Source organism: Schistosoma mansoni, chromosome 2, assembly GCF_000237925.1.
Source record: "Schistosoma mansoni strain Puerto Rico chromosome 2, complete genome".
NCBI lineage: Eukaryota > Metazoa > Platyhelminthes > Trematoda > Strigeidida > Schistosomatidae > Schistosoma > Schistosoma mansoni.
The window spans coordinates 12,485,438-12,513,416 of NC_031496.1; the positions used below are offsets into that span (position 1 = coordinate 12,485,438).

General features: G+C 37.6%; 1 protein-coding gene across 2 annotated transcripts; it reads right to left on the reverse strand.

Annotated features, from left to right (window-relative positions):
- Window positions 1-128: 128 nt before the first annotated feature.
- On the reverse strand, window positions 129-27,979 carry Smp_014670.1 (adducin related protein; the record flags this gene model as incomplete). 2 transcript variants are annotated; one of them, XM_018795719.1, is made up of 14 exons in its annotated part: window positions 129-1,536; window positions 6,948-7,024; window positions 7,195-7,293; window positions 8,802-9,030; window positions 10,096-10,326; window positions 11,497-11,809; window positions 12,515-12,696; window positions 14,365-14,685; window positions 17,154-17,444; window positions 18,485-18,615; window positions 22,563-22,662; window positions 24,506-24,660; window positions 27,550-27,816; window positions 27,851-27,920. In XM_018795719.1, 14 exons carry the CDS (start codon window positions 27,918-27,920, stop codon window positions 1,456-1,458), a joined length of 2,547 nt encoding a protein of 848 aa, XP_018650003.1. In that variant the 3' UTR covers window positions 129-1,455. The 2 variants fall into 2 exon arrangements, with proteins under 2 accessions (XP_018650003.1, XP_018650004.1); XM_018795720.1 differs by lacking the exons at window positions 129-1,536; window positions 6,948-7,024; window positions 7,195-7,293 and having other exon boundaries at window positions 8,112-9,030; window positions 27,851-27,979.

A 27,979-nucleotide genomic window follows, 5' to 3' on the forward strand; every position in this document is an offset into this window, starting at 1 on the left:
CAACTTGTAATTATCGAGTGACTGACTAGAAAGCTATGGGAGAAAAAAACTAATGTAAGTAATGAAAGTGACCAACACCTACTACTGACCGATATTTAGGAAGATGGTAAAAAACAGAAAACCTTATTACTCATCAAATATATGTATATTAGTGGGACAATTTCATGGTCTCAGGTTTAAAGGGTTAAAGAACTGCAAAATAATTTGGCGTAAAATTAAAACGAAAAATAAAGAAGTGAAAATCAGGATTTCAGGTTAAGCATAAGCGCAGATAAGAAAGGGATGATTATTCAAAAGCTTATTTATGTAATATGATTTATTAAATGGAACATTTACTTAAGAAGCATAAAATTATGTGTAACGAACTAAGTAGCAAGGGTAAAAACATGTGAACTTGACAATAATTAACAACTATACAGGTAAAACAAAATGACGCGGAAAGAAAACAATATTGAATAACGTAAGGCAACAGACATTGATGGCTAGTAGGAAGCATATAAGTCAATTTTTAGGAACATAAACAGTTGAGTCCCCAAATGTAAACACCGAAACACAAAAGCTACAAAAACATTTAAGATTTTCGTTTGATTCATATGAACTGAAAAAACAAGTAACTGTAATTACCGACTCACTAACAGATATATGTATATGAAAATATGAACGGAGTAGTACAGTGCAGGAATTAAGAAAATATGAGAAACAGGAAGTGTATGGTGACAACATTAAATATAATCAAAAATTAAGAGAATAATACTTTACATGTAATTTTAAAAATTATTTGAATTTTAGTAAGCAAAAAGTGGGAATAAATCAGAACAGCAGGAGGAAAGGGAAGTGATCTTCCAGTAATACATTACTTCCAAAATCAAATATCCTAAACAAAACATTGTGTAATTTTCTCAAGGGAAAGCGAAGCATATTAATTAGCTGAAATAATAATAGTATCAACGAACAAACAAATTCAGAAGAAGATCCAATACAAAAGCATTGCTTTTCATCGTCTATTCTACTACCTTGTGAAACTTCCATGTGATGTAGGGAAGATGTGAAGGAAAAAAAGGAGAAACGCAATCGGAAAAAGAAAGATAATCATAATAAACTAAATAAATCCAACTATTGCGTGCTTGTAATTACAAGTCAACAATAGTTATTACACACATCTTTTAAAATCAAAATATTCCCCTAGTCATCATCCCTTTAAGGTTGAAAGATTTGCATAATCATTCGGAAGTTTAAGGCACAGCCACACTTGCATCACACTTTAAAGATGTTCTGTTAAGTTTTTAGAAACATTTAATAATAGAGGAATGATTTCTCAGATGTGTGTGCAGAATGTAAGCGAAATTACTAATTATATTTATCTATATCTTCTAGGGTTGACGACGATATGGTGCGAAACTGTGGACCGTAATGCAAATGAGCTGGTAGTTATTCATACTCAAACGAGACAGCTTATTATTTACTCTTTGATTTGTCTTTAGGTTTTAAAGAAAATGAAGGGAGTTTGAAACGTCGTTTTTTCTTTTTATGTTTACCCTGTAAAAATAAAAGGTAATAATATAAAATATAACTTACTGGTAAAAAAAATTATAACAAATCAGTCAAAAAGTCACAGCATTAAAAGGGACGAATGCATAAAGAGTGAATACGATTAAGAAATTAAGTTTTCGGAGATTATTGAACATACGAATCGATATAAGTTAGACAATCATTGAAAGCCGGGAAACACTATACCGTTGTTTCATCCTAGTATGGGACTCCTCATTAGTGCACGTTCACGACCCCATCGAGGGTCGGACACAAGACCACGTCGATCAATTTGCGATATTGGTGAGTAATTGCCTCATACCCGACACGTTCGAACTCAAAGTCACAACTTCTCATTAGAATTCAGGAATTACCTTGTAGAAATTGGTTATCAATAAAGACGTGATGGAGCGGGGTCTGAATATTATTGAGACAGCTTGCAGTTGCTTAATATGATTGGTATTTAGTTTCTTAGGTTAAGACATTCGTCGCCTCTCTTTATGATGCATACAATGATCAGAGAATTTGAAGCATGTATTAACTATACATCCAAAACTAGAAAGTTATAATTCTACAAAAATATTCGAAAGAAAACTAACGTTACTGCATTCTAACAATGTGTTGTGCCCCGAAATAACTTGGTACGGCCGAGGGTGGGGAGAGTCAGCTCTCTCTCTCTCGAAATGTTCTTACAAGGCCACGCGTATACAGACACTGTCAGGGAAGTCCTACTCACCGCCGTCTTGCGGCAAATCGTTGTTTACGAAATTGAGAGGACGAAAAGCGAAAGTCCAGCGCTTTGACTGGGTTAGTGGACGCAGAGGGTCCACCTAGGGAAGTTGGAAAATCCTGATTCCAAACCAGTGGTGAACGAAGGCTCCAGGATCCTAAGGAAACAAATGGCGTATGAACCTATTGTTGGTCACCAGTTACAATGGGACTGTATCTCCTAGTTGCTACACGGCCTTGTGGGTTATACCTTTAGGTCAAAGGCTCAGGGTGTGGACTTCTAAGAAAACCACCTGCTTTGGTTGGGGCCCCCGAGCAGTCAGTCAATCAGTTACAACGTAGAACTTCGTACGTACGTACATCAGTTCAAGTCGCCATACCACATTAGCACAGAGATGAAGTTGTCGATTCAAATCCCATAGAGGTAGAAGTAGTAAGAGTATAACTATTATGTGAAAGATTAGGGTTTGAAGATGTTATTGAAGGAGTATAATACAATGAAATAAATTTGGAAAGAGAAAAAGGATACAGACATGAAGAATTCAGATTAGAATTTGGTAGAACACAAAAAGTGGATGCACCTTCGCCATTGCAAACGATTTTGAGCCATGTCATTCAAGGTCTCTAACCATCGGTTGCTATCATCTCGCGAGTCCCAACCAGGTAGTCTACACCTACCAACATGGCCCAGTCCACTTGTCAGTGACTTCATGGATTTATGCCACGTTTTGGTCCGGCCGCCCCTAGCTTTCTTCCAACCTGCTCCTACACCATAAAGCATTGCACGTCGGGGCAGTCGGTGGTTGGGCATACGTAACACATGTCCCAGCCATCTCAACTGATAAAGTTTCAGTACTTCATCAATCGATTTGCCATCCTTACCTAGTACCCGTTTCCTAACATCTGCATTACTTACCCGGTGGTCCCAGGATATACGAGCAATGCGTCGAAGACACCTATGATCGAATACTAGTAGCCTACGAATATCTTCTACTCTTATCGGCCATGTTTTACTACCATAAAGTAGGACGGAACAAACTGCAGCACAGTAAACTCGTTCTTTTGGTTGCTAGACGGATATCTCGCCTACGCCATAAATGGCGCAAGTTGGCGAAAGCTAGACGAGCCTTCTGTATCCGTGCTGAGATTTCGTCACACACTAGACCACAAGGGCTGATGAGACTTCCAAGATAAGTGAAGCTGTCAACACTCTCAACTACTTCACTCCCTATCATTAGTTCAGGTGTCGATGCAACCCAATCCTGGAGTAACATTTTGCACTTCGAGGGAGAGAATCGCATCCCGAACATGCCTGCATTGCTGCTTATAGTGGTCAGAAGACTCTGCATTTTGTCAGCGTCTTCACCAAATAAAACTATGTCGTCGGCGTATTCTAAGTCAGCCTCCAAATGCCCTGGTACAGCCGAGAGTGGGGAGAGTCTGCTCCCCCTCTCGAAATGCTCTCATATGGCCACGCGAATATATAGCCTCTACCAGGGAAGTCCTACTCACCACGTCCAGGTCGGAAACCAGCCTGGTTTTCTCTAGTCTGCTCTTCACGAGCTTTGTTTAGGCGTCCAAGTATTATTGAAGCTAATATTTTAGACACTATATTAGTCAAACTGATTCCTCTGTGATTGTCACAGGAGGACTTTTGTCCTTTCCTATGGACTGGCACAATCAGTGATTGGGACCAGTCAGATGGAATTACGTCTAGTTCCCAGATTCTACCTAAGACCTCAGTCAATCTCGTTGCTAGTACTGGACCACCATCCTTAGAAATCTCAGGGGTACACTTGTCAGGGCCTGCAGCTCTCCCTCGCTTTAGATTTCCTATAGCTTTTTCAACCTCGTAGAGAGTTGGAGGACTTACCTCAATTTGCCATTCAGGACGACTGGGGATCGTGGGTAACCGAAGGGTGGCTGAAGGCCAGTTGAACTGATCCCTAAAGTGTTCTGCCCATCGATCCAATCTCCTGGATTGAGAATGAATGATATGCCCATCTTTATCTGAGATAGTTTCGCTAATAGTTGGGTTCCTAATGCCGGTTTCTTTAATAAGTCTGAACAGCTGTCTGCTGTTACCTATTGCCGCTGCTTTTTCCATCTCTCTTGCTTTCGCTACCCACCACTGTTCACGATCATTGCGTAGGCTTCTTATTAGCCTTCGCTTAAGCTTACTCCGCTCTTCGTTATGTTCAGAGCCAGGAGGGATGAGTTTTCGAGCATCTATCAGTGCGGTAGATGCTGCCGAGATCCATTGTTTCTCCCCGACCTTATTGCTTACCTTACTAGCGGATATCACAGCTATTTCCACAGCTTTTCGGATGTCATACCACGCTGCTTCGGGGTGGACACAACTTACATGTCTGTCTAACTGTTTTTCCAGTTGTTCCTGAAATATATTCTTAGCTTGCTTATCATTAAGTAGAACCCTTAGAGGCTTCCCTGCAGTGTCTTTCCTACGTCCAGTAAGACGCAGACAGATACGTGCCCGCACTAGAGCATGATCTGAATCTAAACATGTGCCCCAGAATGAGCGACAGTCTTCTATCGAGCCCCTCAATCGGTGGCTGATAGCGATGTGATCTAATTGGGTCCAACGTCGGGACGAATTCGGGGGTCGCCATGTCAAAAGACGTTTTCCTTATGCTTAAAGTTAGTATTTGCAAGAAATAGGCGGTTATCTGAGCACAGCTGCAACAGACGGTCGCCATTATCTGTTCTTTCCGCCATGACACCATAAGATCCACCCAGGTGTCTTTCCCTTTCACTTAGTTTACCTACTTGAGCATTAAAGTCACCAGCCACTATTACTACATCAGAACGCCTAGCTTTTCGGAGGTCAGAAAGTTTCCTGTAAAACTCATCTTTTATATCGTTCGAGCTACAGTCAGTGGGAGAGTAGGCAGAGATGACGAAGAGACAACGACGAGTTTCCCTATCTTTCCGAGTCCTTACTGATCCGTTTAGTCGGACAGCGCATAGACGACTGTCTACTGGGATCCAGTCTAAAAGAGCTAGTTCTGCCCTAGGACTTAATGCTATACCTACTCCAGCGAGGCCACGGGAAGCAGCATCAGGGCTTCCAGATACACGAAGCGTGTATCGAGATGGTTCTTTATTTTGATTCGGTGAAGTCAAATGAATGACGCTACTCGGATCTTGTATGCGCGTTTCGGAGACGCAGCATACATCGATGGTGTAAGATTCTAGAGTCCTAGCTAAGGAAGCCTGTTGTCCTATTTGGCACAATGTTCGGACATTAAAAGTTCCTACATGTAGTTTAGAGCGAGGTTTCAGGAGACCAGGAATAACGTTCCGTGTACACGAATCGTTTGCCCTAGCGGTGCGAGGTGATAAAAGGACGTGGGAAGGGTTAGTCGTGGAGATAAGAGAGTTGTTAGGTGTAGGAAGGATTTGAAAGTGACCAACTTGGTCTCGTGTGCTGTTACAGGTATGAGGGCATTTATCACTTCCCGACTGCCCACACCGTGGAAGGGTATTTTTTGAGGGACCTGAAAAGGAAGTTGGATTAGTGTTGGTCTGAACGACCTGGGAGCGTGACCGCAGTGCCCAAGGGACAACTGCTTGAGGCCGGTCACGCACGGCCTTTTTGTGGGGGATTTTTGAAGTGTTAGCTCCGTTCTTCAAAGGACCTTACCGCCGGAGACGGAAATCCGTGGGATAAGGCGAGGTGTGCATTTTTAGGGTCGACCTTTTCTAACCCCACCCCTCCTTGTGGGAAGGCAGCATCGCTGTCATGCTGGTTGTCTGAAGGAAACACCTTACTGCCGTCACACCCCTGTGCAGTCGGCAGTACGACTTCGCCTTCGGACCTTGGGATTGCTGCTTTTAGTCTTACCGCTCTTCAACCGACCTGTCTGGCATGGTAGGACCTCGAGGAACGATTGTTCCAGCCAGCATAGCTCGATTGCTTCATCACGATAGGCAAGCCCGACCACCACGTCAAGGTAGCAGCAACGGTCGGCCCCCGAGTAGTATCCCATACCTACTTAGTGCCTCCTTGTGCCAATGTTTATGTGTTTAAATAAATAAATAAAAAACACTGTTGTTGTACCACATAGACTATAAAGTATAAACAAAGTGTTACACAGTATTTGATTGCGCACCTTAATTCTGTTCGTTGGTCTAATGTAGGGTATATTATTTACTGGATGTTAAGAGTTAACAACCTTGTTAAAATTAATATCAAGACATTAATATAAAATTGGGGATTCATTTCTACAAACTAAACGATTTGGAGGATATGAAATTCTTCAGATAAATGTTGAATTTATTTGTATTTCGTGTATTGGAATGGTGATTTGACAATTAATCTATTTAACACACGGTTTTGAGCTCATTCAAACTGTTTACAGATCTGTTTGCAATAAAAATGACAGCTATTCTCCTATTTTCAAATTTTATGTCATCTAATCAAAAACTTCAAGTTACATGAAGTAGCACGACTATATTTTCAACGACTTATCGTAGAACGTGATATCATTATTACTTATCTAAACGGGATACATATGGAATGACATAAATATTAACATCTTAAGTCTAAAAAAAGTAATAATAGTAGAACGGAAAATTATTAACACACAAATTAAAGTCATTCAACTGTACAAAATCTAACCACCCAAACAACACATAGCGGCAGGTGGGGGTGAAAATAATTAGCTTACATCATTTTCACTCATATCTTCAGTTCCACTCGGTTGTGATGTCAGTGTCCCTGTCGTAGGTGGTGGTGCTAAGCGACCTGTAACAAAAATGCAGATAGGTGATATCCAGTGTGAAAATTAAGTAAAGGGATTTCAATAACCAACAATATTTACAATAACAATAACAGTGGTATTAGTAACATATACGAAAGCGGCAAAGCACTAAATTGAAAAAACAACAAATTATTATATCGATTTTTTAACCAACCAGTAACCGGACTGTCGATCGGGTACGTCTCCGAATGACGAATTTCTCCAACTCTTGCATTATGTACAGACGGTGATAATTCAGATAATGAATGAATAGCTGGAACCATTTCACCAAGGATAAAATGTACACCGATCAGTAGAATATATTATTATCAGCAAAGGAATAAATTTATATTTCCGGTTGAACGAAGAACGAACAATCAAGAATTAGAGGGGTTGGGAGAGGTGTGTGACATGCAGGCAAGCAGGTAAACAAAGTTAGGGAGAAACAAAAAAGAAAACAAAAAGTATACCATCAGATCAGTATTACACATACTGAACAATTATTGCCAATAGTAAACGGTTGCTATAATGTTATTATTATTATACAGATCAATAACGGAAAAACATGCCAGCTAATCAAACTGATTCCTTAAAAAACTTAATCATATGTGAACCAACTACTATTGAACAAGTCAATTTTCATGCAAATTTTAAGTCATATATATGAGAATTTGCTGTTATAAATGAAAAAGATAAACTAATTAATGAGTGGTATTAGAAACTTTGCTATAGGCATGCACTTATAATACACCACAAAACTTAAAATCATTCTTGTATACATATCAAGTAAATTAGGTAATAATTTTACATTGATTTAAATATTTAACTTGAAATAATTTAAACTGCTGTTGGGTGAAGGATGACATCTTGCAAATTTATATTCATAGAAAGGGGTTATACGATGATGGTGTAACAATAAACCAAAAAAGGATTCACCAAACCATTGATGTTTAACATTAATAAAGGATCAAAATATCAACTCTATCTTTTTATTTAAAAGTCACAATGTAAAATCAATCATTTACATAGTTTACGCTAGGGAAGAGTAAGTGAGACATAGCGACGAGCAGTAATTATTCATATGTTAAAGCTTCTGGTGATTGAATCCTGGGTTCAAGTCCCGAGTGCAGGATCGCGGATGCGCATTGTTGAGGAGTCCCATACTAGAACGAAACGGTCATCCAGTATCCTCAAGTTTTCAACAGTGGTCAAGCTTAGATTGACCCGTGAATTCGACTGTAAAGCTAATTCATCATAGATAGAACTAACATTGTTTGACAATATAGTTTTACTTACTCCTTGCCAAGATATTCGTGAACAAGATGTTTTTTGCACGGGAGTGAGTTATCTAGTCACTTCCAGTGTCGAAAATAAATTAAATAAGGTAGCAAAAAAACATCTACCACTTATTACACATATTATTTTGTAAAAATTCCTAATTCTTTTTATTGGTTAAAAACCAATTTAAACGAAAGAGAATAAATCTTGATAAGAATTTGGAAAATTTTCACATGTTACACAAGTAATCAATTCGGTTGACTATACAAACAAATTTGAAAAAGAACTGACGTTTGTTAAATAAACAAATTCAAGACAGATGTTACCAAATGTTAGAATAATTTAGAGAAGCAAATGATAAATATTCTAACGCAAAGGTTTTTCCGAAATTTATTTTCAGATATCTGAATGGATTTGATTGATTAACTTATGCTCTTCTATGTATGTTCAAGGAAGAAAAACTCGTGCCTTTAAATTTGAAAAGAGAACCAATAAAATAATTACTTGGACCAAGTTCGCTGGCACTTTCCAGATCCGTAGCACCGCTATCGACAGCTAATGAATCTATAAGATGTGCAGTAGAACTTGGAGCTTCGAAAGATGCATTTTGTCCGGTAAGATGATCCATCTCGGCAACTAAATCAGGATTATTTTTAAGTTCAATTTCACGTCGATACATCTCTAATTCTTCATCGGTAATTTTTTCGAATGGATTTTGATGAGAATAAAGACCCTGAGAGAACAAAAGACATATAAATTATTACTAAGCAGTTAGAAGGAAGAAATAAAGCATTTTATAAACCACTTAAGAAGTAAAATTTAGTTAACTGGCATGCATCCTAAGATCATAAAATACCTACTCATGTAAAGGAAATCACGGTAAAAAACTTTGCCAATGATATGAAATGACATCTAACTATAACCTATGAACACAGTACAACAACGGTGTTAGAATGTGATGGGTATTTTAAACTGTGTGCGCCTATTCTAAATTTAACATCTATATTAAGCTTATAATACTGATGATTCACGAGTACACATATCGACACGTACTTATGTAACGAAGTAAATGGACAAACAGTTAAACAGAGGTTACAAACACGACTTTAAACAATCAGATGACCATGGGTTTGTATCAAACTCCATTTATCTGGATCTGTATAAGTGCTATCGTTAAATTTTTAACCATTGATGTAGTTCGAAATATACTTCACAATGAATTACGGACTACGGTTAAACCTAATCAACATTCAAGCTCTTATATACGAGGTTTTAAACAAGAATTTTCATGGAAACTATAAATTATAACTACAAGCCACCTAAACTAAGTAACATAGCATAGAACTAGGTTGAAAAGTGTGAAAAACTTAAACTAATATTTTTGTCTATTGTGTTCATGTGTTCATGTCAATAAAACTGAAGAATTGCAATAGACTTTTTACAAGCATTAGCAAGCTTTATATAAATGAAAAACGCCAATAAAACTCCCTATTTTTTCTTTGTTTTTATTGATCTTATGTTGCTGAGATGGTTGACTTCGCTAGTTCAAAAGCACGAATCTACGTAGATACTATTCTAGAATAAATGAATAAAGAATGAAACTTACAGACCTGATAGAAATGAAACCAACGAGCACAAATAAACAAAATATGTTAATTAATAGCGCACAAACGTAAATGACAGCTACCATAAAGCTAGTAATATATATACATATATATCATCGACACGGTAATAACTGTCTAACACTCCATTCCAGTTAAGTGACAGAATGTAGAAAAAGTACACACAAACTGCTTACGTCATATATCACTGCTGCATTTCGTATATCACGTTGGATAATTGCTTTACTAGCCGCAGCTACAGGCATTTCGCTAGTAACACCACCTGCCACTAAAGCAGCAGCTCTTGGACCTAATACTTTGACCAAACCTTCGTCACGAACTCGTCGAGCTTCATCCCATGTGAGACCATCCAACAGTCGAGATTGAGGTCCAGCAGTATTTGTGTCATGGTAATACTTCGCCTTGACCTTAATCAAAAGGAAATATACAAATGTTTACTATGACCACATATACCCAGTGCTACAATTATCAATGGAAAAAAGCTACTGTATGTCATATAGAATATGGGTTTATTGTCCCAGTGTATATTTGACGCCCAAAGGTGATCTATTCAGGATATTATTAATATTTTGGGATAATTTAAACAAATTCATATAATCACAGTTAAAGATAAGATCAGTAGTAATAAGCAATTAGAACTGAAACGACTGAAGCAAAACACACTAATAAAGTATATGATCTATCATCTGTGCTAGATACAAAACCAATGATATTTAAAAGTAACTAATCTAACAGGGAAGCAAAATCTTTGATACACCAGGCACATATTATTATTTAGTATACTCTTGCTCCTACCTACCTAGAGGTTAATTAACTAAAGCTGACAAAATTAATGTGGTTTAGACGGATACTTGTTTGTGTGTAGACATTTTTCGTTACATACTTGATTATGAATATTTTCGTCATAGCTTCTTTACCAAATATAATTCGATACATCTAGTATTGTATGTGTACATAATTTTGAGGTCTCGTGACAAAAACATGTTCGTTTTATGGAGTATTTGTCGTTTTCCTGTTTCAACTTGTGTACAAATACATTTGGTACTGCTGATTTACACTCATTGGTCAATGTGAGAGTTAATATTACCACCAATACATAAAGAAATATTGTATTGAAATAATGGATAAAGCTGAAATAAAATATTAATTGTGAATAGAATTATTGCATATCATTTTAAAGTACTAATCTCAGGATTCTACCACTTGGCCTATAAGCTATGTTTATTGAACGAGTCCTACTTTTATTCTGATTCCAGAGTACTTAAACAAAACGAAAAATTAAACCAATAATTAATGTAGTGGAAAATCAACAAAAATATGTTCGTTTTAATCACACTGTAGCTGAACATGATCAGTTGAGTTACCGCTGATTGTATGTCCAAAGTTCAGTAGACAATTCATTACCACCGGATTCATTATTTTCAGGACATATTCCAAAAATTTATTAATTTTGAAGCCATTTTACTATTCATTAGTTGGACGTAAAGGTTCATAATAACCAAAAAATAAAACCCCAAAACTCGGATAGATACTATTATGCGCGAAATGGAGATACTTCAAGGGTCCGTTCAGCTTACTTTCTTTTGTTGCTCTCGATATTCTTTTGGATTAGAACCTTGAGGAGCAAATACATTGTAGGGTGACATGACTGACGAAGTCCCAGTTGCCGGTCCACCAGTTGAACCAAGTGGTACTGCTCCATGAGTTAAAGGATGAAATGGTGCCGGAGGAGGTAGAGCACCATTACAAACAGCATTATGAACAGCTGCTTCACGTTCACAAACCCAATGTGGAACTGGTTGATGGCCTGGAGCAGGTTCAATTACTTCTTTAGTGTATTTGTTTGGTGTGTTAAACCATTGTTTATCCGAAAACTCGCGCCTAAGAGTTCTGAAATAAATTTAAACATTTATTGTTGTGAGAGAAGTTATTATATACTTTATATAACCAACGTTAAAAGCTATTGTAAGAATTTTACAATACTATTTTCTGTCCAATCAAGTATAGGTTATAAATTGGGACATGAACCTGTGACTTGATTCTGGCGTTTTAGAAAAAATAAGCCTTTGCAATCTCAGCTGTTTAATGTCGATAACTTTGTGTACTTTATTTATTACACAGGAACCATTTGCTAATGTCGATAAATTAGTAATAACCGAAAACTAACAACTCAGATCATTCGGCTTTGGCGGTTTTATTTCAATCACAATGCATAAATAAACACAGTTGCACAGACACATTCGTTAAGCAGTAGAGCAAGTCATAATCTAACTGAGTATCAACTTAAAAATGAAACGAGATTCAATCACGCAATAGCTGAAAAAAATAAAAGAATTTTTACCTTATTTAGGAGTTGTGAGAAGAGAAATGAAAGTTTAACAGATAGAAAGTTGAAGATATACTGCTGTCCAAAGGCACTAAGAAACGATTACAGAAAACGGTAGAATTGAGTAATACAGATAGATATTAGTGTAGTTACTGTAATACCGAGTGTCCTCAACATCTGCCAACATGAGATAAGGCTATAGGTTGCGTCGATGAATGTTAAAAAATGAATTGGAAAAGTGAGATATCAGAGACAATAACTAAACTTACGATGGTCTAGGTGTTTCCGTTTCATCACCTGAAAGAACTCCATCATCATAATAATAAGCCATTGTAGCAGTTACAGACGAAGCAGAAGGTGGAACTTGTATATCGTCGTCCTGACAACCAGCTCCACCGTGTCCATTTACTACCTTACTTTTTCGTGATCGATGTGGGCTTGCCATAGCCTCCTGGAAATAATATGTAGAAAAATAGTCCACAAAATATTCATAAGCCAGTTTTAATTTAATAGATCAGAGGTTATCGCATAGTTATAATAGAAATAGCAGAAACTGTCGGGTTAAGTTTTATATTTTATGGTCCATACAATAACCTAATTGCCAAAATGGAATTACATTTGCCTTTATACATAGTTCCTTGTTTAATTATCGACGTCTTTCAAGTATCTGAAGCATGACAATGGAGTGTATAGCAATTAACCTAAAAACACTTTCAAGTTGCGGTAGCTAACATAATAGGTCCAAAGTCACACGACTGATACTAGTTATTGTTGACAGTAAATGATATCGTCTGGGACGAGAGTAAACTGGAAAAGCTTGACCTGAACCGAGTAAAGATACAACAGTATTCCATGAGGTCATTCACAACTAATTTATCGAATGTAAAATGACAGACATACTAAAGTTCGCGAAACAACAGATAAATGATTGGAGCCATTAAGTGAACTGAAGTGAATATCTATTGCAAATTTGCGGATGCGTTCACTTGTTATCTTGTGGTAAGTATGATAAAAACATTATTACCTTGTCATTTCCCATTTTGCTTCGAATTTCTTTTACTTGTTGATTATTTAGCAGTTTTACTTTGATGTACACCAAGTTAAATTAATGGACTATTGTGTGATGTTTTGGCGAGTATATAACATTTTACCGATAAATATGTCCCTTTTTGATTAAATAACACATATCAAACTTGGCTACTTAGAAATGTACTGGAATAAAACTCACATAAGCTACTCTAATTTCTAAACTTGCACATGATGCTAACTGCTGTAGTAAGTTGTCTAAGGATACCCAGATTCAGTAGTAAGTCTGACAACTTCAATGTCTATATCAGTCATAACGTAGAGACAAATATGCGTTAGCCCTAGTTACTATACTACAGTGTCTGCCACAAGATGCTGTGAATAGGACAATTCAGTTAACTGAGTTATTAGTAGCAATAAGTAGCGTTTCAATCTACTAAAACTTGACACCAAGTTAGTGATGTGAAATATTAGGCAAAAGATATTCCTTGAGATTAGGTAAGGATAAATTTGTACTACTTTATAGGTTCTAAAATACTATTGTTGGCTGTATCTAACTACTAATTAATAATATACGATAGCGACCCTATCCATATTGCATTATATCCCTAATATGGGATTCGCCTATTTATTTTAGTACATGCTACCAACGAGAAGAGAGTGATAATTAGACAGCAAAAACAATGACTACATTATAGGCACATAGCAAGTAATGCAAACCTGAACGTAAAACTTGTTGATACCAAAGTCGGATAGTTATATATAAGGGAGGCATTAAAAATGAAATTTTCTGAATGCTAGTTTTGCTCATTCATCAGTACTGAGACTTTGCTACCCATCAATAGATCAAAAAAACTATGTCACAGTACAATCATGTATGTCCTAATTTGACTAAGCTTTTAATCATCTTGAATTACACGTATCAAATTCAAATACCATAAAGGAAAATTACGCTAAAAGAATAATAGAAAATAAACAACTAATGGGAAAAGCTTGACAATCATATACTCGTTAAATTTTCATTAGATTTAGAATCAATGAGCGTATCTTATCCCCAATTAACAGATATTACATGAAACAAAATTACCATTACCTGCCGATAAAGATGACCTGTACGGCAACCGGCGTTATCTAAATGACGCATCATAGCTTCGAATTCAAGTTCACCTAAACGCCATGGTCTGGCCAAATTACTTTCCACATTCGAACCATCTGGGATGAAACCATTTGTTACTGAATGTTGTCCTGTTTCACTAGTACCAGATTTATTAGGCGAAGATAGTCGCATAGCTAGTGCAGCTTCTGGACCACTAAGACCGCCTAATCCAGCCGTACGCCACGTTTCATAAGTTTTTTGCTTTAGTTTGTCTGTAGGGAGAATGAGATTTTCAGCACTGACTGAGGCCAATAAGAGCTAAAACGTACACATTAGTTGTTTTTAGCAATAATGAATAAATGACAGACTAAATTGATGATATTATAATCTCACTTCGATCAACATGTATTATGAAAGTTTCAGTACTGTATACACCGAACTTACTGTGAGTTCAAAGGTTTTTTTCACTGATTAGTGAATTTACGGGAAATAAGACGTGAAATGACAAAGGAACTTAGCACTATGAAACGAGTAGTGTGCCCAAAATATAATGAATCAAAACAGATAATTGTAATACCAATTATCACATTTGGTGATAAAAACAATGTTATAAACGAGGGTTTATGTTTTATGAGTTTACATTTTGCAAGTGTTATCTCGAATTAACACAAATGTCGTTCAACGTTAACCGGTAATCGAGCCAGTGACCTTGAAAAGTGCGTTTAACAACCTTGACTTCTTAATCTAAAGAGAAAAGGTCACAACAAAACTCTTATGTTTACTGAAAAGCTATCAGTCAAAACTCATGTGAAAGATGTGGGAGATGGAATTCATAGTTACGTAATAAATGGAACTTTATCACACATCTTATTGCAATTACTTAACACAACTAGTCTTTACATTGCTACTACATTATTCCTATTTTCCGGCTATTCGTCTTGTTAATCTCATTTATACTTTTCCAAATGCAATGACTAAGTGCGAAAATTTCCATTAAGCAGACCCTATGTTTGAATCCAGCTCAGTTTGAGTAGCTCCCAAATGCCCTGGTGCAGTCGAAGGTGGGGAGAGTCAGCTCTCTCTCTCTCGAAATGTTCTTACAAGGCCACGCGTATACAGACACTGTCAGGGAAGTCCTACTCACCGCCGTCTTGCGGCAAATCGTTGTTTACGAAATTGAGAGGACGAAAAGCGAAAGTCCAGCGCTTTGACTGGGTTAGTGGACGCAGAGGGTCCACCTAGGGAAGTTGGAAAACCCTAATTCCAAACCAGTGGTGCACATAAGCTCCAGGATCCTGAGGAAACAAATGGCGTATGAACCTATTGTCGGACACCAGCTACCATGGGACTGTATCTCCTAGTTGCTACACGGCCTTGTGGATTAGACCTTTAGGTCAAAAGCTCAGGGTGTGGACTTCTAAGAAAACCACCTGCTTCGGCCTGGGCACCCGGATAGTATCTCAGCCTTCACACAAATCGAATGATTTATGTGGCGCATATCTGTTTGGTGCCTCCTTGTACCAATGTTTATATGTTTAAATAAATAAATAATCATACATCTGATCGTGCTAATATGGTGTGACAACTCGGGCCAACACACATCTCTCCAAGAATTTACGTCGATGATGGCAAACTGATATTTCATAGGTCACTACATCATTTTATTGTGAACGATTTGTTATAAAAGCGACGGACCATTGAAACTAAAAATAATAAGATTTGCTTAAGACTAGAATAGGATTATAAACAGCTATTTATACATTCATGGAAAATGTTTTTCTAGCCTATACCAGAACAGTTTCCTGAGTAGATAGAATGTTTATAGGTTATTGATTGGGATGCTTGCTTTCGGAAATAAATAAATGCTAGGAAGATAGAGTGTACATTAATGAAACCAAGAATACTAACTCTTGTGTAAAGAGAAATGAGTTACTGACAATACATACAATTCAGTAACTATATACAAGTTTGTGAGCTAGCCCATAAAGTTACACAATGCCTGAACCAAACATTTTGTTGAATATTGGTAAACTGAAGATTTTATTCGGAGTAACTAACATGTGAATATTTTGTATTCAACAATTCCGTGACTTTACTGTTAGAATGAAGGGTTCAAAACAAGTCAACCTTAAACGTGAAAATGCCCACACAGATTCACCTCATTTAAATGTTTAAACTTAAATTCCCTTGAAATTTATCAGAAAAATACTTTGAGTTAAAATTTTTGGGACAGCTTTGAAGAGCACGATGAAGCCTCCAGAGACTCTAAAGGAGTCGGAGAAATTCCATTCAATCAAAATCTGGTAGAGCCTTCTAGAATATCAACGTGGCATGCTACGATTGGACGATAGCACAACTTACCTACTTGCGAATTGGCTGAGTTATGATGATGTTATGACCAATACCAACAGCTATAAATACCCAAGTCTTTTGTACATTTTCAATTTTTACCCAATAATTACTCTTCCTGCTTCTTCCATCTTCTGATTCGCGACTGTATGGTTCTACAAGTCCGAGAGCCGTTAGTTGTATATCATATTATGCCGTAATTAAGTAGAGGACGTAATAAAAGTAAAGTATGAAGTGGTTTTAATTGATTGATTTCTATTGGGATTCAAGTTTTTAGAATTCCAACACGAATAAGAAATAATAACCACTACTCCACTTTCATAGAAACAAAACGGTTTTTGGAACTACAATAGATAAGTGTATTTGATGAAGTCTATCATAACATATTGACTAGAAGCGCACCTGCACACAAATAGAATCCATAAAAAAATGCTTGCCTGAGTATCACATGCAACTATTGCATTAGTTGCATAATGCCATGCCTCCTCGATCGTTTCACCTAAGGCAAGTAATCCAAGACTTCGTAGAAACAATATACGAGCAGTTGGACCTAAAGCTTCACTGACTGTTGCACATTCAGCTGCCCAATCTTTGATATCACCAAAATCTCCGTTAGCGTCAGCGTTGGTTCTACAGCTTAATCCACCGCTAGGAGTATAATAAGCCACTTCGCCCAAAATCATTGCTTCATTACAAAGAGGCAACAAACCCGATTTCATACAAGATATCTGGAGAAAGTACAAGGATTCATAACATTTAATATGATGAGGTTGTATAGTAAAAATATGGTTTACTTAATTCATTTAGCATTGAGAAAACAGCTATGGATTAGTTTTGAAACATGATTCTTAACTTTTTCTGAATACAGTTTATTTCTGTTTTTGATGATAGACAAATATATTTAAGTTTACAATGTGCTCAGTAATAAACTGAATAGAAACACGAATATTTTGAGGGTATTCTCAATCTCTTGAGAGTAATGAATTAAGTAGTTTAAATAATATACTTCAGAATCAAAGTAAAAATGCAGAAACCGACTTGTCTACTGTTGCCGCTAGTGACAATAAAAGCTTATTTTATATTTCTATGTATAAACACCTAAGAGGATTGGAGAAGCTATCAATTTTGGAAGTTTTGTTATTTCCCTTAAATTGAACGTGGTTGAAATACCAAATATTTACCAACGAACAAAATGTAGTGTATGCACCTGTTATAGAGTCAGTTTTCTGCATTGTGAGAAATTCTGATTATTAGAACCGATGAATAGAATGCTAATCAACAGATGATCGCAATGATAGGACTAAGTGATGGCTACTCACCGGACTGTGTAGTTGACTCAGGCCCCCGAGTGATAAGAAATTAAAGACAAGACTACTGGCCCGATGAATGGTTTTTCATCTAATACATAACAAGCTTAGATACAAAATATGAACATAAACTAAACACAACAAAATGTCATAGGCTCTTGGAGGAAATTGGCTTGTAGGTCACTCATTCTCCGACCAATTATGACCTGGATATTAGGTCTAATCTTAAGGCATCGTATTAAAACCACAGTAGCTAAAGGTTACAAAATCCTTTAGTCTTTCTAAAATTAATTACGTTAAACAGGAAACATCAAAACTAGATATTAAATTTAAACACTATCCGAAGATCTTCAGCAAATAGCAAAACGTCTCAAAACAAGCCAAAGACTAGATTGATAGAACAATAAAATTTGTTTGTCATTTAATGTACTAACAAATGAACTTTAAAATGCAGTCCTTACTGCAACAGTGGAAGGGGTATCCAAGTGTATAATGCATCGGATATCAGCTCGAGCAGAATGAACAGCCGAATGTAAGGCCCAGGTTACTTGATTTACACCTAAAATGGTAGATCCTGGATCAAGTATCTGGCCTGTAAAATAAAAAGATAATTATGTATGGTTACATATAAGTCAAAATGATTAATAATTTACTGAAAGCGTGAAAAAACAGTGCAGGAAATCTTTTTGTATCGTTTATATTATTTAAATACATAAACATTGATACAAGGAGGCACCAAAAGCATAAGCACCACAAAATAATAATGGGGTTGTGAAGAGATAGAGAAGGCAAACAACAATGAACAGAAATCAATGCATGAGAGTGAATTAATAATAATTAATAATAATAATAATAATAATAATAATAATAATAAGCGAAGCAGTTCAGTTAGGAAAAATACAACCAGAAGGAATTCTTTAAGTTAAAGAAGTTACGTCCATTCTTACAAAGAGGGTAAAAGAAAATTACAGAACGATTGCTATTGGCTTCTATCCTAAGATATGTCTGTTATTGTCTGCCCCCCCCCCCCTGGTACGGCCGAGAGTGGGGAGAGTCTGCTCTCCCTCTCGAAATGCTCTCATATGGCCACGCGAATATATAGCCTCTGACAGGGAAGTCCTACTCACTGCCTTCTCGTGGCGGGGGTGTTGTTCGCAAAAGTGAGAGGACGAAAAGCGAATGTCCGACGCTTTAACCGGGTTGGTGGGTGTGGAGGATCCACCTAGGGGAGTTGGAAAACCCTGATTCCAAACCAATGGTGCACATGGGCTCCAGTATCCTGAAGGGACGAATGGCGTATGAACCAACTGTTGGTCACCGGCTACCATGGGACTGCATCTCCTTACGATGCTCCACTGCCTTGTGGATTAGACCTTTAGGTCAAAGGCTCCGGGTGTGGCCCCCTAAGAAAAGCACCTGCTTCAGTCTGGGCACCTGGGCAGTATCACAGCCCTCACACAAATCGAATGAGATTTGTGAGGCGCATATTTATCTGGTGCTTCCTTGTACCAATATTTATGTGTTTAAATAAAATAAAATAAAAATATTGTCTGAAGCCACAAGGTTGCACTGTCTCTCGGATCCCAGCCAGAGGATTGTAAATGACAGATAGAAGCCAGTCCTGTACAGCTTTCAAACTACGAAACCATGTTATACACTGACCACCTCTCCGCTTTTTCCAATTGGTCCCAGCGTAGGCAAACAATGCAAGATGTGAAATTCTCTGGGACGACATTCGTGATGCATACTTAAGCCACCAAAGTCGGTATTTCGAAATGGTTCCCGAACATACGTTGCCGAACCTCTGGATTACTAACATGGTGTTGCCACTGAATGTCAGCTACCCTTTGGAGACATCAATGATCGAACACAGAGAGTCGCCTAACATCCTCAACTTGGAGAGGCCGAATTTCACGAGCATAGAGCAAAACTCTCACCAACGCGTTGTAGATCCGACCTTTTACAGTCACATTAATATAATGAAGGCACCAAAGATGGCCCAAGTTAGCATAAGCTAGTCTAACTTTCACCATATATGAATTAATCTCATCACTCATACCACCACCAGCATTTACGCTGCTACCCAGATACACGATTTTCTCGACTACATTATCTGCTTACTATCATGAGTAGATGCAGGTTTACGGTCCTACCAACCTTGTAAAAGTAATTTGGACTTGGAAGATGAAGAACAAATATCGTTCCTACAGACACAAATTGCTAATTGATTAAATGCGGATTGTATGACTTGGGTATCATCACACAGCAAGACAATATCGTCTGCATGCTCGCAGTCGAAGTCTTTCCTCAGGTATTAGACCCATACTACCATTACCTATTCCCATCCTAACTGTTTACCAAACGTTACCGATAAAAGTCTTGAAAAGGAATAATGAGACTGGAAAACCCTGCGTAACCCCACTGATTGATGAAATAAAGAAGATGGTTGTATGTTTGCACTGTGCCTGAAGTATTTGTATTATGGTGTACTCAAGCTATTGATAAACTCAGGCACACCTTTCAATAAACAATCTCAGAGAACAGTCCTGTTCAACAAATTGACAGTGGCCCTAATGTTGAGAAACGCAACGGTTGTTGGCCTGCAATTAGTATGGCAGTGTTCTAACATTTGGCGGAGGGTGAATATATGATCAATACATCCTCGACCAGAACGGAAACCAGCCTGTTCCTCGCGAGTCATTTCTTCTCGGGTTTTGAACAATTTACGAAGTATGACGGAAGCCCATAGTTTGGACACGATCGGAAGTAGACTTAACCCCCCATAGTTGTTGCAGAAACGAAGTGAACCCTTTTTAAAGATAGGAACAACTATGGACTCACTCCACGATGTTTGAACACTCTGCAAACTTTTGTAAACAACTCAGTCCGTCGCTTAACCAGAAAGTCACCACCATATTTAAAAGGGACCAGAGGTGAGTCATCTGGGTCTGGTGATTTGTACCGCTTCAAGGGTTGGAGTTCCTTGAGGACTTTAGCCTCGTTAAGTGGATCAGTCGCCACAGGCAATGGAGGGCAGGACAGTCTGATAGGTCGCCGGGGCAGATCAGTTGAACTGCTCCTCAAAAAATTCTGCCCACCATCCAAGACGTCGGTAGATGTTATTAACTGGCATACCGTCAGCTTCACAGATTATTTCACACACTAGACTTTTTGATTCCAGTGATTTGGATGAGTTGAAAGAGCTCCCAGCAGTTACTGGAAGAAGCTGTTGTTTCCAGCTCGTTAGCACGCTCAGACCAGCAAATTTCTTAGTCCTGACACAAGCGTTGCACAATTTCATTACATAACAATCTTTGTATCGTTTAGTAACCCATATATTCCATGTGCTCCTGGGTTACCAATAAACTTTCCATTTTGATCGCATCCATCCAAATCACCAGTCTCTTAAACGACTTACTCTCAATCATATCGACAAAGTCTGGGTTACCGGAAACTGAAAGTAAAATCTCAAACCCAAACCTTTGCTAACAACACAGTCAATTCCTTAGTCAGAAAGTCACCACCATCTTTAAAAAGAGCCGGAGGTAAGTCATCTGGGCCCGGTGATTTGTAACGTTTCAAGAGTTGGAGTTCCTTGCGGACTTCCGCCTCGTTTGGTGGATCGGTCGTCACCGGCCATGGGGGGGGCAGGACAAACTGGTTGATGTTGCCGGAGCAGCAGGCCAGTTGAACTGCCCTTCGAAAAATTCCGCCCATCGTCCAAGACGTCGAGAGATGTTGGTGATTGGCATCCCATCATCCTCGTAGATTGTTTCACTCACACCAGACTTCTTGCTGTCAGTGGCTCGGATGAGTTGGAAGAGCTTCCGGCAGTTACCAGATGCAGCTGCTGCTTCCATCTCATTAGCACGCTCCGACCACCAGGCTTCTCGGTCCTTACGCAAGCTTTGCCCAATTTCATTACGTAACAGCCTTCGTTTGCGGTCATACTCACGGTCACCCGGAGTAGACCGACGGGCTTCCATCAGTTGTAAGGAGCCAGAAGAAACCCAGTGCTTGTAAGCGGGACGTTTCGCGAAGCCGCAAGCGGCTTTACTCGCCATTTTCATGGCGTCGTGAAGATGCAACCAATGCTCATCTATACTTTTCGGTGGGATGGTAGCTAGCCTAGAAGCTAGCTCCGCTCGATACTTACTTGCAACAGAAGTTGCAGCCAGTTTACTAACATCGATCCGTTGATGGCGGTCAATCCTTCGGCCACTGAAAAGTAAGGTGAGATTGGCGCAAGATTTATAGGTAGTTTATTTTGCTGAGTTTTTGTTAAATAATAACGAGCGTTTAGTTTAGTGTTTAGTCACACCATTTACGGTAACAAAAGAAAAATCAATAAGACCATAACTGTTTTTAATTTTACCAATCTAATGAGAAATCATTAGAAACCGTCTAGCAACATTTATTGAATGGGAAACTCATTAGGATTCAGTGACCAAAGTAGAAAGTTCCTAGGGTATAGTCCGAATAGAAACGTCCAGAAAATTCGGATTAAGCAACGTTCACAATCATACTACCGTAGCTCACCTTTGGAATCGACCTTGATGAGAGACGAAGCAGTAATCTCATGATAAAGCAGTCCGAAAGGATTAACCAAATAGTGCTCATGATTGCGACTAACACACACCTAAAATAAATAAAAGAGAAACAATAAAAAATGTTTCCCAAAAGACCCAGCAAAATATAATTCACAACTATGGTAGGACTCAGGAATTCAACAAATAAAACTATGCATAAGCATAAGTTTGTAATTCAGAGACTTTTTGTTGGGAATATTAAAAAAAATAGTAGTATCATCACTATTTAAGCCTCAACTTTTGCAAACTAGACTTCGCTGACACTGAAAAATCAATAACACCACTTTATGAAAAGATTAAAAGTAGTCCGTTGGTGATAGTAACTAGCTTGTTAAAAGTACTAGAAATGGTGTGATAGATAAGATTAGTCTTCATGTACCAAAGCAAACGCCCTTTATATACCTGTTTTAGCTTTAGCACGGCTCTTGCAATAGTCTGACTAGAAAAAGTCGGAAGTACAACACCTATTGTATCCAGTCCAACTTTGCGCTTTCAAACCTAGTGTTATATCCTAGCGAAGACATAAGTACGGGTAACTCCCAGGACCTAATATTGGACTATTATTCTATGTATATTCTTATTGTTTAATTATTCGGTAACTAGATTATGTATATCTATATTCCTCTTATTATAAGTTTCATTTTGACCTATGGATGATTATTATACGGTTTACTGTTCCTAAACTATACTCAGTTTATTGATTATTGTCTCCCACGTTCACAGCCACATTTGGCTTGATTTTGTACAAATATTATTTTGTATTTTATGGTGTGCTGCGGTCTGTCTGTCTGGTATATAAACAGAGTATGCTTGAAATAAATGATTCGCATAGATTCGCATAGCAGAAGCTGTAATTGGTGTTCTGGACTCAAGTGGAAGGGCTAGGCGGATAAAGGACCAATAAGGACGCTAGATTACTCATACTAATCGAACGTCGTTGATTGTCAGTGTTAAGGTCGGGAAAGTCGTATTTCCATTGGTGGATAATTCACGTGAATAAAAGCCGGACATAAAAACCAATGACGAATTAGGATACGTCCTTGGTTTATCTTGTAAAGTCATAACAAATTGGCGACAACCTTGAACAAGACACAACACCTAGCCACTTCGAACTGAAGGTATTCTAAGGCTCTTTAAGTTCGACTATATTGCTACTGCATTTGGTGGTAATATTAAGTGAATAATACTGATGAGAATGTATTTTTGAGAACGAAGGTTATTATTGAGACACCGTTTAAGAACACTGAACTTGGTGGCTTAAAAAAACCTTGACGTATGAAGTCACAGAGGTCTACATACCTAACATTATATATTACCACTGGCACGAAGAAGTTGGTGACTAATAAGTTTGCGGTGGAGTGGCAAAACAGCTCCGGAGGTTTTAAAGGTCGTGCAGTTTGCTGCTACTAAGCATGACTTGGAATTGAAATAATATAAAGCATCTGTTTTAAAGAAACACTACTGTGCTTTATTTTCTTCAGTAGTCTACACGAAACACCTACATTTCAAGTTAACTAAAATCGATCCCCAAGTCTCTTGATCTACGAACATTACTATTATATTTCATCTTAATAAAGCACTAACCTACTAAAGTAAATAAAGCAAATAGATAATAAAAGTGTCTTTTTCGAATGTTATTCGATTCGAGCAACTTTGACAAAACTATTGAAAGAGATTAAGTTACGATGATTTATGATAAGAACAGGTTTAGAATATGTGAACATATGGTAGACGTAAATGTGCCTAGAATTTCTATTCTTTGCTTCGAAGTAACGTTTGGTTCAAGAAAAAGTGAACAGAAGTAGGTGCTTAATAATGCTAATGATTACTTTTAGACAGTTTCTGATTGGCCACTTACCAAGTTTGGAAGCTGATAGAATAAAAGTTACTTACAGTCACATGATTGTATATACTCGAATTCCATCCGAAAAGATCTATTAAGCGATATACCGAGGCCAGTTTGCAACGGAGAGAACGTTCACGTCGAGAATAAACAGTCGCGTCACCACCACGCAAGTCATTTATCGGAATAACACCATTACGATGACCTGCATAAATTTAAATTACACGAAAAATAATACGATAATTTATAGACTAAATATATCCATGGAAGCGAGATGTAAGCACATACGACGTAACTAAGCGATAATGGAATCCTTTGACTTTAGCAGAAGATGAATTACTTGGTCAAATGAAGTAGACTAAGGTCTCTATATCATTACGTTGGACATAAATCTGGAGCGAATGTAAATTGGACTCTTATTCGTTTATACAATTTGCAGTGCCTCACATCAGCATAGAGAAAAGAAACTACTAAGATGAAAAGTGGAGGATTGTAAATGATTATAGTAAGAAACTAAACATGTTAAACATAATTAAAATGGATTGGACCATTCCACTGTTGATGTTTGATTGATCAGTCTTGGTTGGCATATGTGCATCCTGTGCAGGCTGCCTTGATGTAGTCACCGTCACACGTTAGTATAGAATAGATGAAATGTGATTAGTGTAATTTAGGACTGATGTGAGCATGAAAATTTCAGCGAGGTAACAGGTTTGAATCTCGTTTCAAATACAATAGCAGATCTTTAATGCATGTACCCATTAAATGTGGTTCGGAACTTAGCATATGAAACTATCTGGCCATTAACTTGCACTGACAAACATCTTATTATAATAAGCTACGTACTTTCCGATGAAACCTTAAAGTTAGAAGACCAAGAAGACGAAAGCCATTACCAAGCACTAATGTATGAACGAAAAATATCCTCAATAAATTTTCTTCAGGGTCTACGGTTATATATCCAAACTAATAATCTTAGAAGTGGTTATGCTTAAGGCAAACTCATCGTTTAGAATTACAGTATGTGGATTTAGGATTGTCTTTAAAATAAAATACATATTATCATATCGCAGAATAAGGGACATCAGGGTAACATTAAACTATACTGCCGACCTTTGAACGAATTTTAAATGACCTTGAGAAATATTAGCCAATCAGAAGACAGTTAGTATACAGTAAAAATAGATTATACAAAACCAAAGAATTAAAGTGGAAACACTTCTTTTACATGGGTCAAAAACTTCTCAAGGTCAGATATAGGTTCAGAAGTTCTAAAATCATAGTGCATACGGTACAGGAACACATCCATATGGCTCCATAGTAGTCGACCTCTGAAACCATGATAAGGTCCCAAAAATTCTTTTAGCCCCGACCACATAGCTTCAATAATGTTAGTATATTGGTATGGTTTACGGGTTAGGGTTAGAGTTAAGGTTTAGGTGTAGGGTTTAGGGTTATGGGTGAGACTATAAGTTATGGACAACCTTTGAGCGACGCTAGAGTGACTCTGAGAGTGTCAACATAATAACTAGGACCAAATAAGGGTTATAAACCTGTGTGAAGAATTCAAATTATGATTTACAGTTCATGATTAAGGCTAGGAATTATACTTAGGGTTTTCATCACGAACTGACATCAGCTATAATGCCAAAACTCTATTTATCCAAATGGATAATTGAATTTCGCGCCAAAATCTTATGATCACTTCTATTGTAGACGCTAAATTATCACGTCTTCCCTAAAATCCGCTGTAAACCGACCGTACGTAAGCATCAGGTGCCGAACTCAGCGCCGTGACCCTGAAAACCCGCGAAAGCTTCTGATTGGCTCGGCAATATAGTTTAATCCTACCGACATCAGGTCTAAATCAGAGGGGAGTTAGTCAACTAAGAAAGTGAAAGTCTGGTGACCAGGAATCTAGCAGGAAATTTAGACAATGTTTGCAGCAATTTTACGCCGAAACATCTTAACTTGAATCTTTTCGATCCCAAATTTTATGCAGTACGTAGGAGTATCTGAAACAGTTTGAAACCAGGGATTGAGGTGTTTCAATACGTGAATGCTTTTTGATGTTCAGGTTTCAAAACTCAAAAAATCGCGAAGATTTTTGAGTCGTAAAATCTAACAGTATTGAAAAAAAGGTTGAAAACCACCAAAACCTGTGAAGAATAAGGTAGAAACATAACGTAGTATTCGACACAAAAAGATACAAGACAGTTGCATCTAGAAGCATTTACGAAATATGTTTTCGTAATTGTCGAAGTGCTTTGTTTATACAGTTACGATAGTATTACAAGTGTATTTAACCCACAGATGTCACTCTTTTCATTCATTTTTCAAGCGAAATCCCTCACAAGGCCTGTTGCCAGCATTGAAAACACTTACCGATGAAGATTTATGTATCGGCTTTTAAACATCATAAGAATTCGAGAGCGAAAACAGCAGCGAAGATAGAATTCTAGTACCAAAACATCAAAGATTAATGAGGTCAAACGTAATTACTAAAACACTTATGCGATTGGAAGTAACCTCTAGACATACTAACTGATCTGCAAACCTGAAATGATCAAAGACACACTAGGGAACTGAAATTTTCCGTGGAAAGGCAATCCTCCTGAAAATATTTTGGCAAATCGCGCTGAGTGTATTAAGATGCCTCAAATCTGACTAATTCTCGCTCATAAGGACTCAAAAAGATTATAACCAGCAATTTGCTCTAATAAATAAAAAAGCCTTTGTTGACTTTAAAGATACGATATTCAACAGTCACATAAAGTTAGGTTTTGGTTATTTTAAACTTTTATTTCACAGTCACTGCTGGCATAAGGAAAAACAGTTTGATAATGGATATATTGACTATAAAACAAAGTTCGCGAAGTGATATTTGGAAGGTTTCTTTAGAAAACCTATATTATATGGACAGATTAACCGAACAAGAATTGCTACACTTGAAGGGAGAATATCACATATGGCTTCTCGAGAATAACGGCTAACAATGTGCGAAATTATTTTGATCAACTCAGAGAATGCATTGAATTGTTGGAATACCAAATTATAAGAATTAAGTATAGGCAAGAAAAAAACGTTGACCTGCCTCTCGAAAACCCACCCCCACCAAGAGGTTTTCCAGAAGGGGCAGAGGTGAATAAATCCGATATGTGTTGCAGGGACAGAAGACTAGTGTTCATACCAGGATAGTCACCAGATTGACATTGGGAACGAATAACCTCTTCCAGTTCTCGTCGAAATGCATCCGACTTCAGTATGCCGGACACGCGCTGTCGTTGAATCATCAAGTTTACATCTTCTTTTATACAAGCAGGGCGCATTAAACTTTTCTGATAATCTGGATCCTCAGGATCTAAAACAAGCTAGATGGATGCAAACTAACTGACCAATTTTGTCAATAAACTTGTCTGGTTTATCAGACAAAACGACTCCGTTAGCAACATTGCTGTCAGGCATTTCAACTAGCAGGATGCAATAAAGTGTTGATGACACCAGAACCCTTAACAATCCATACA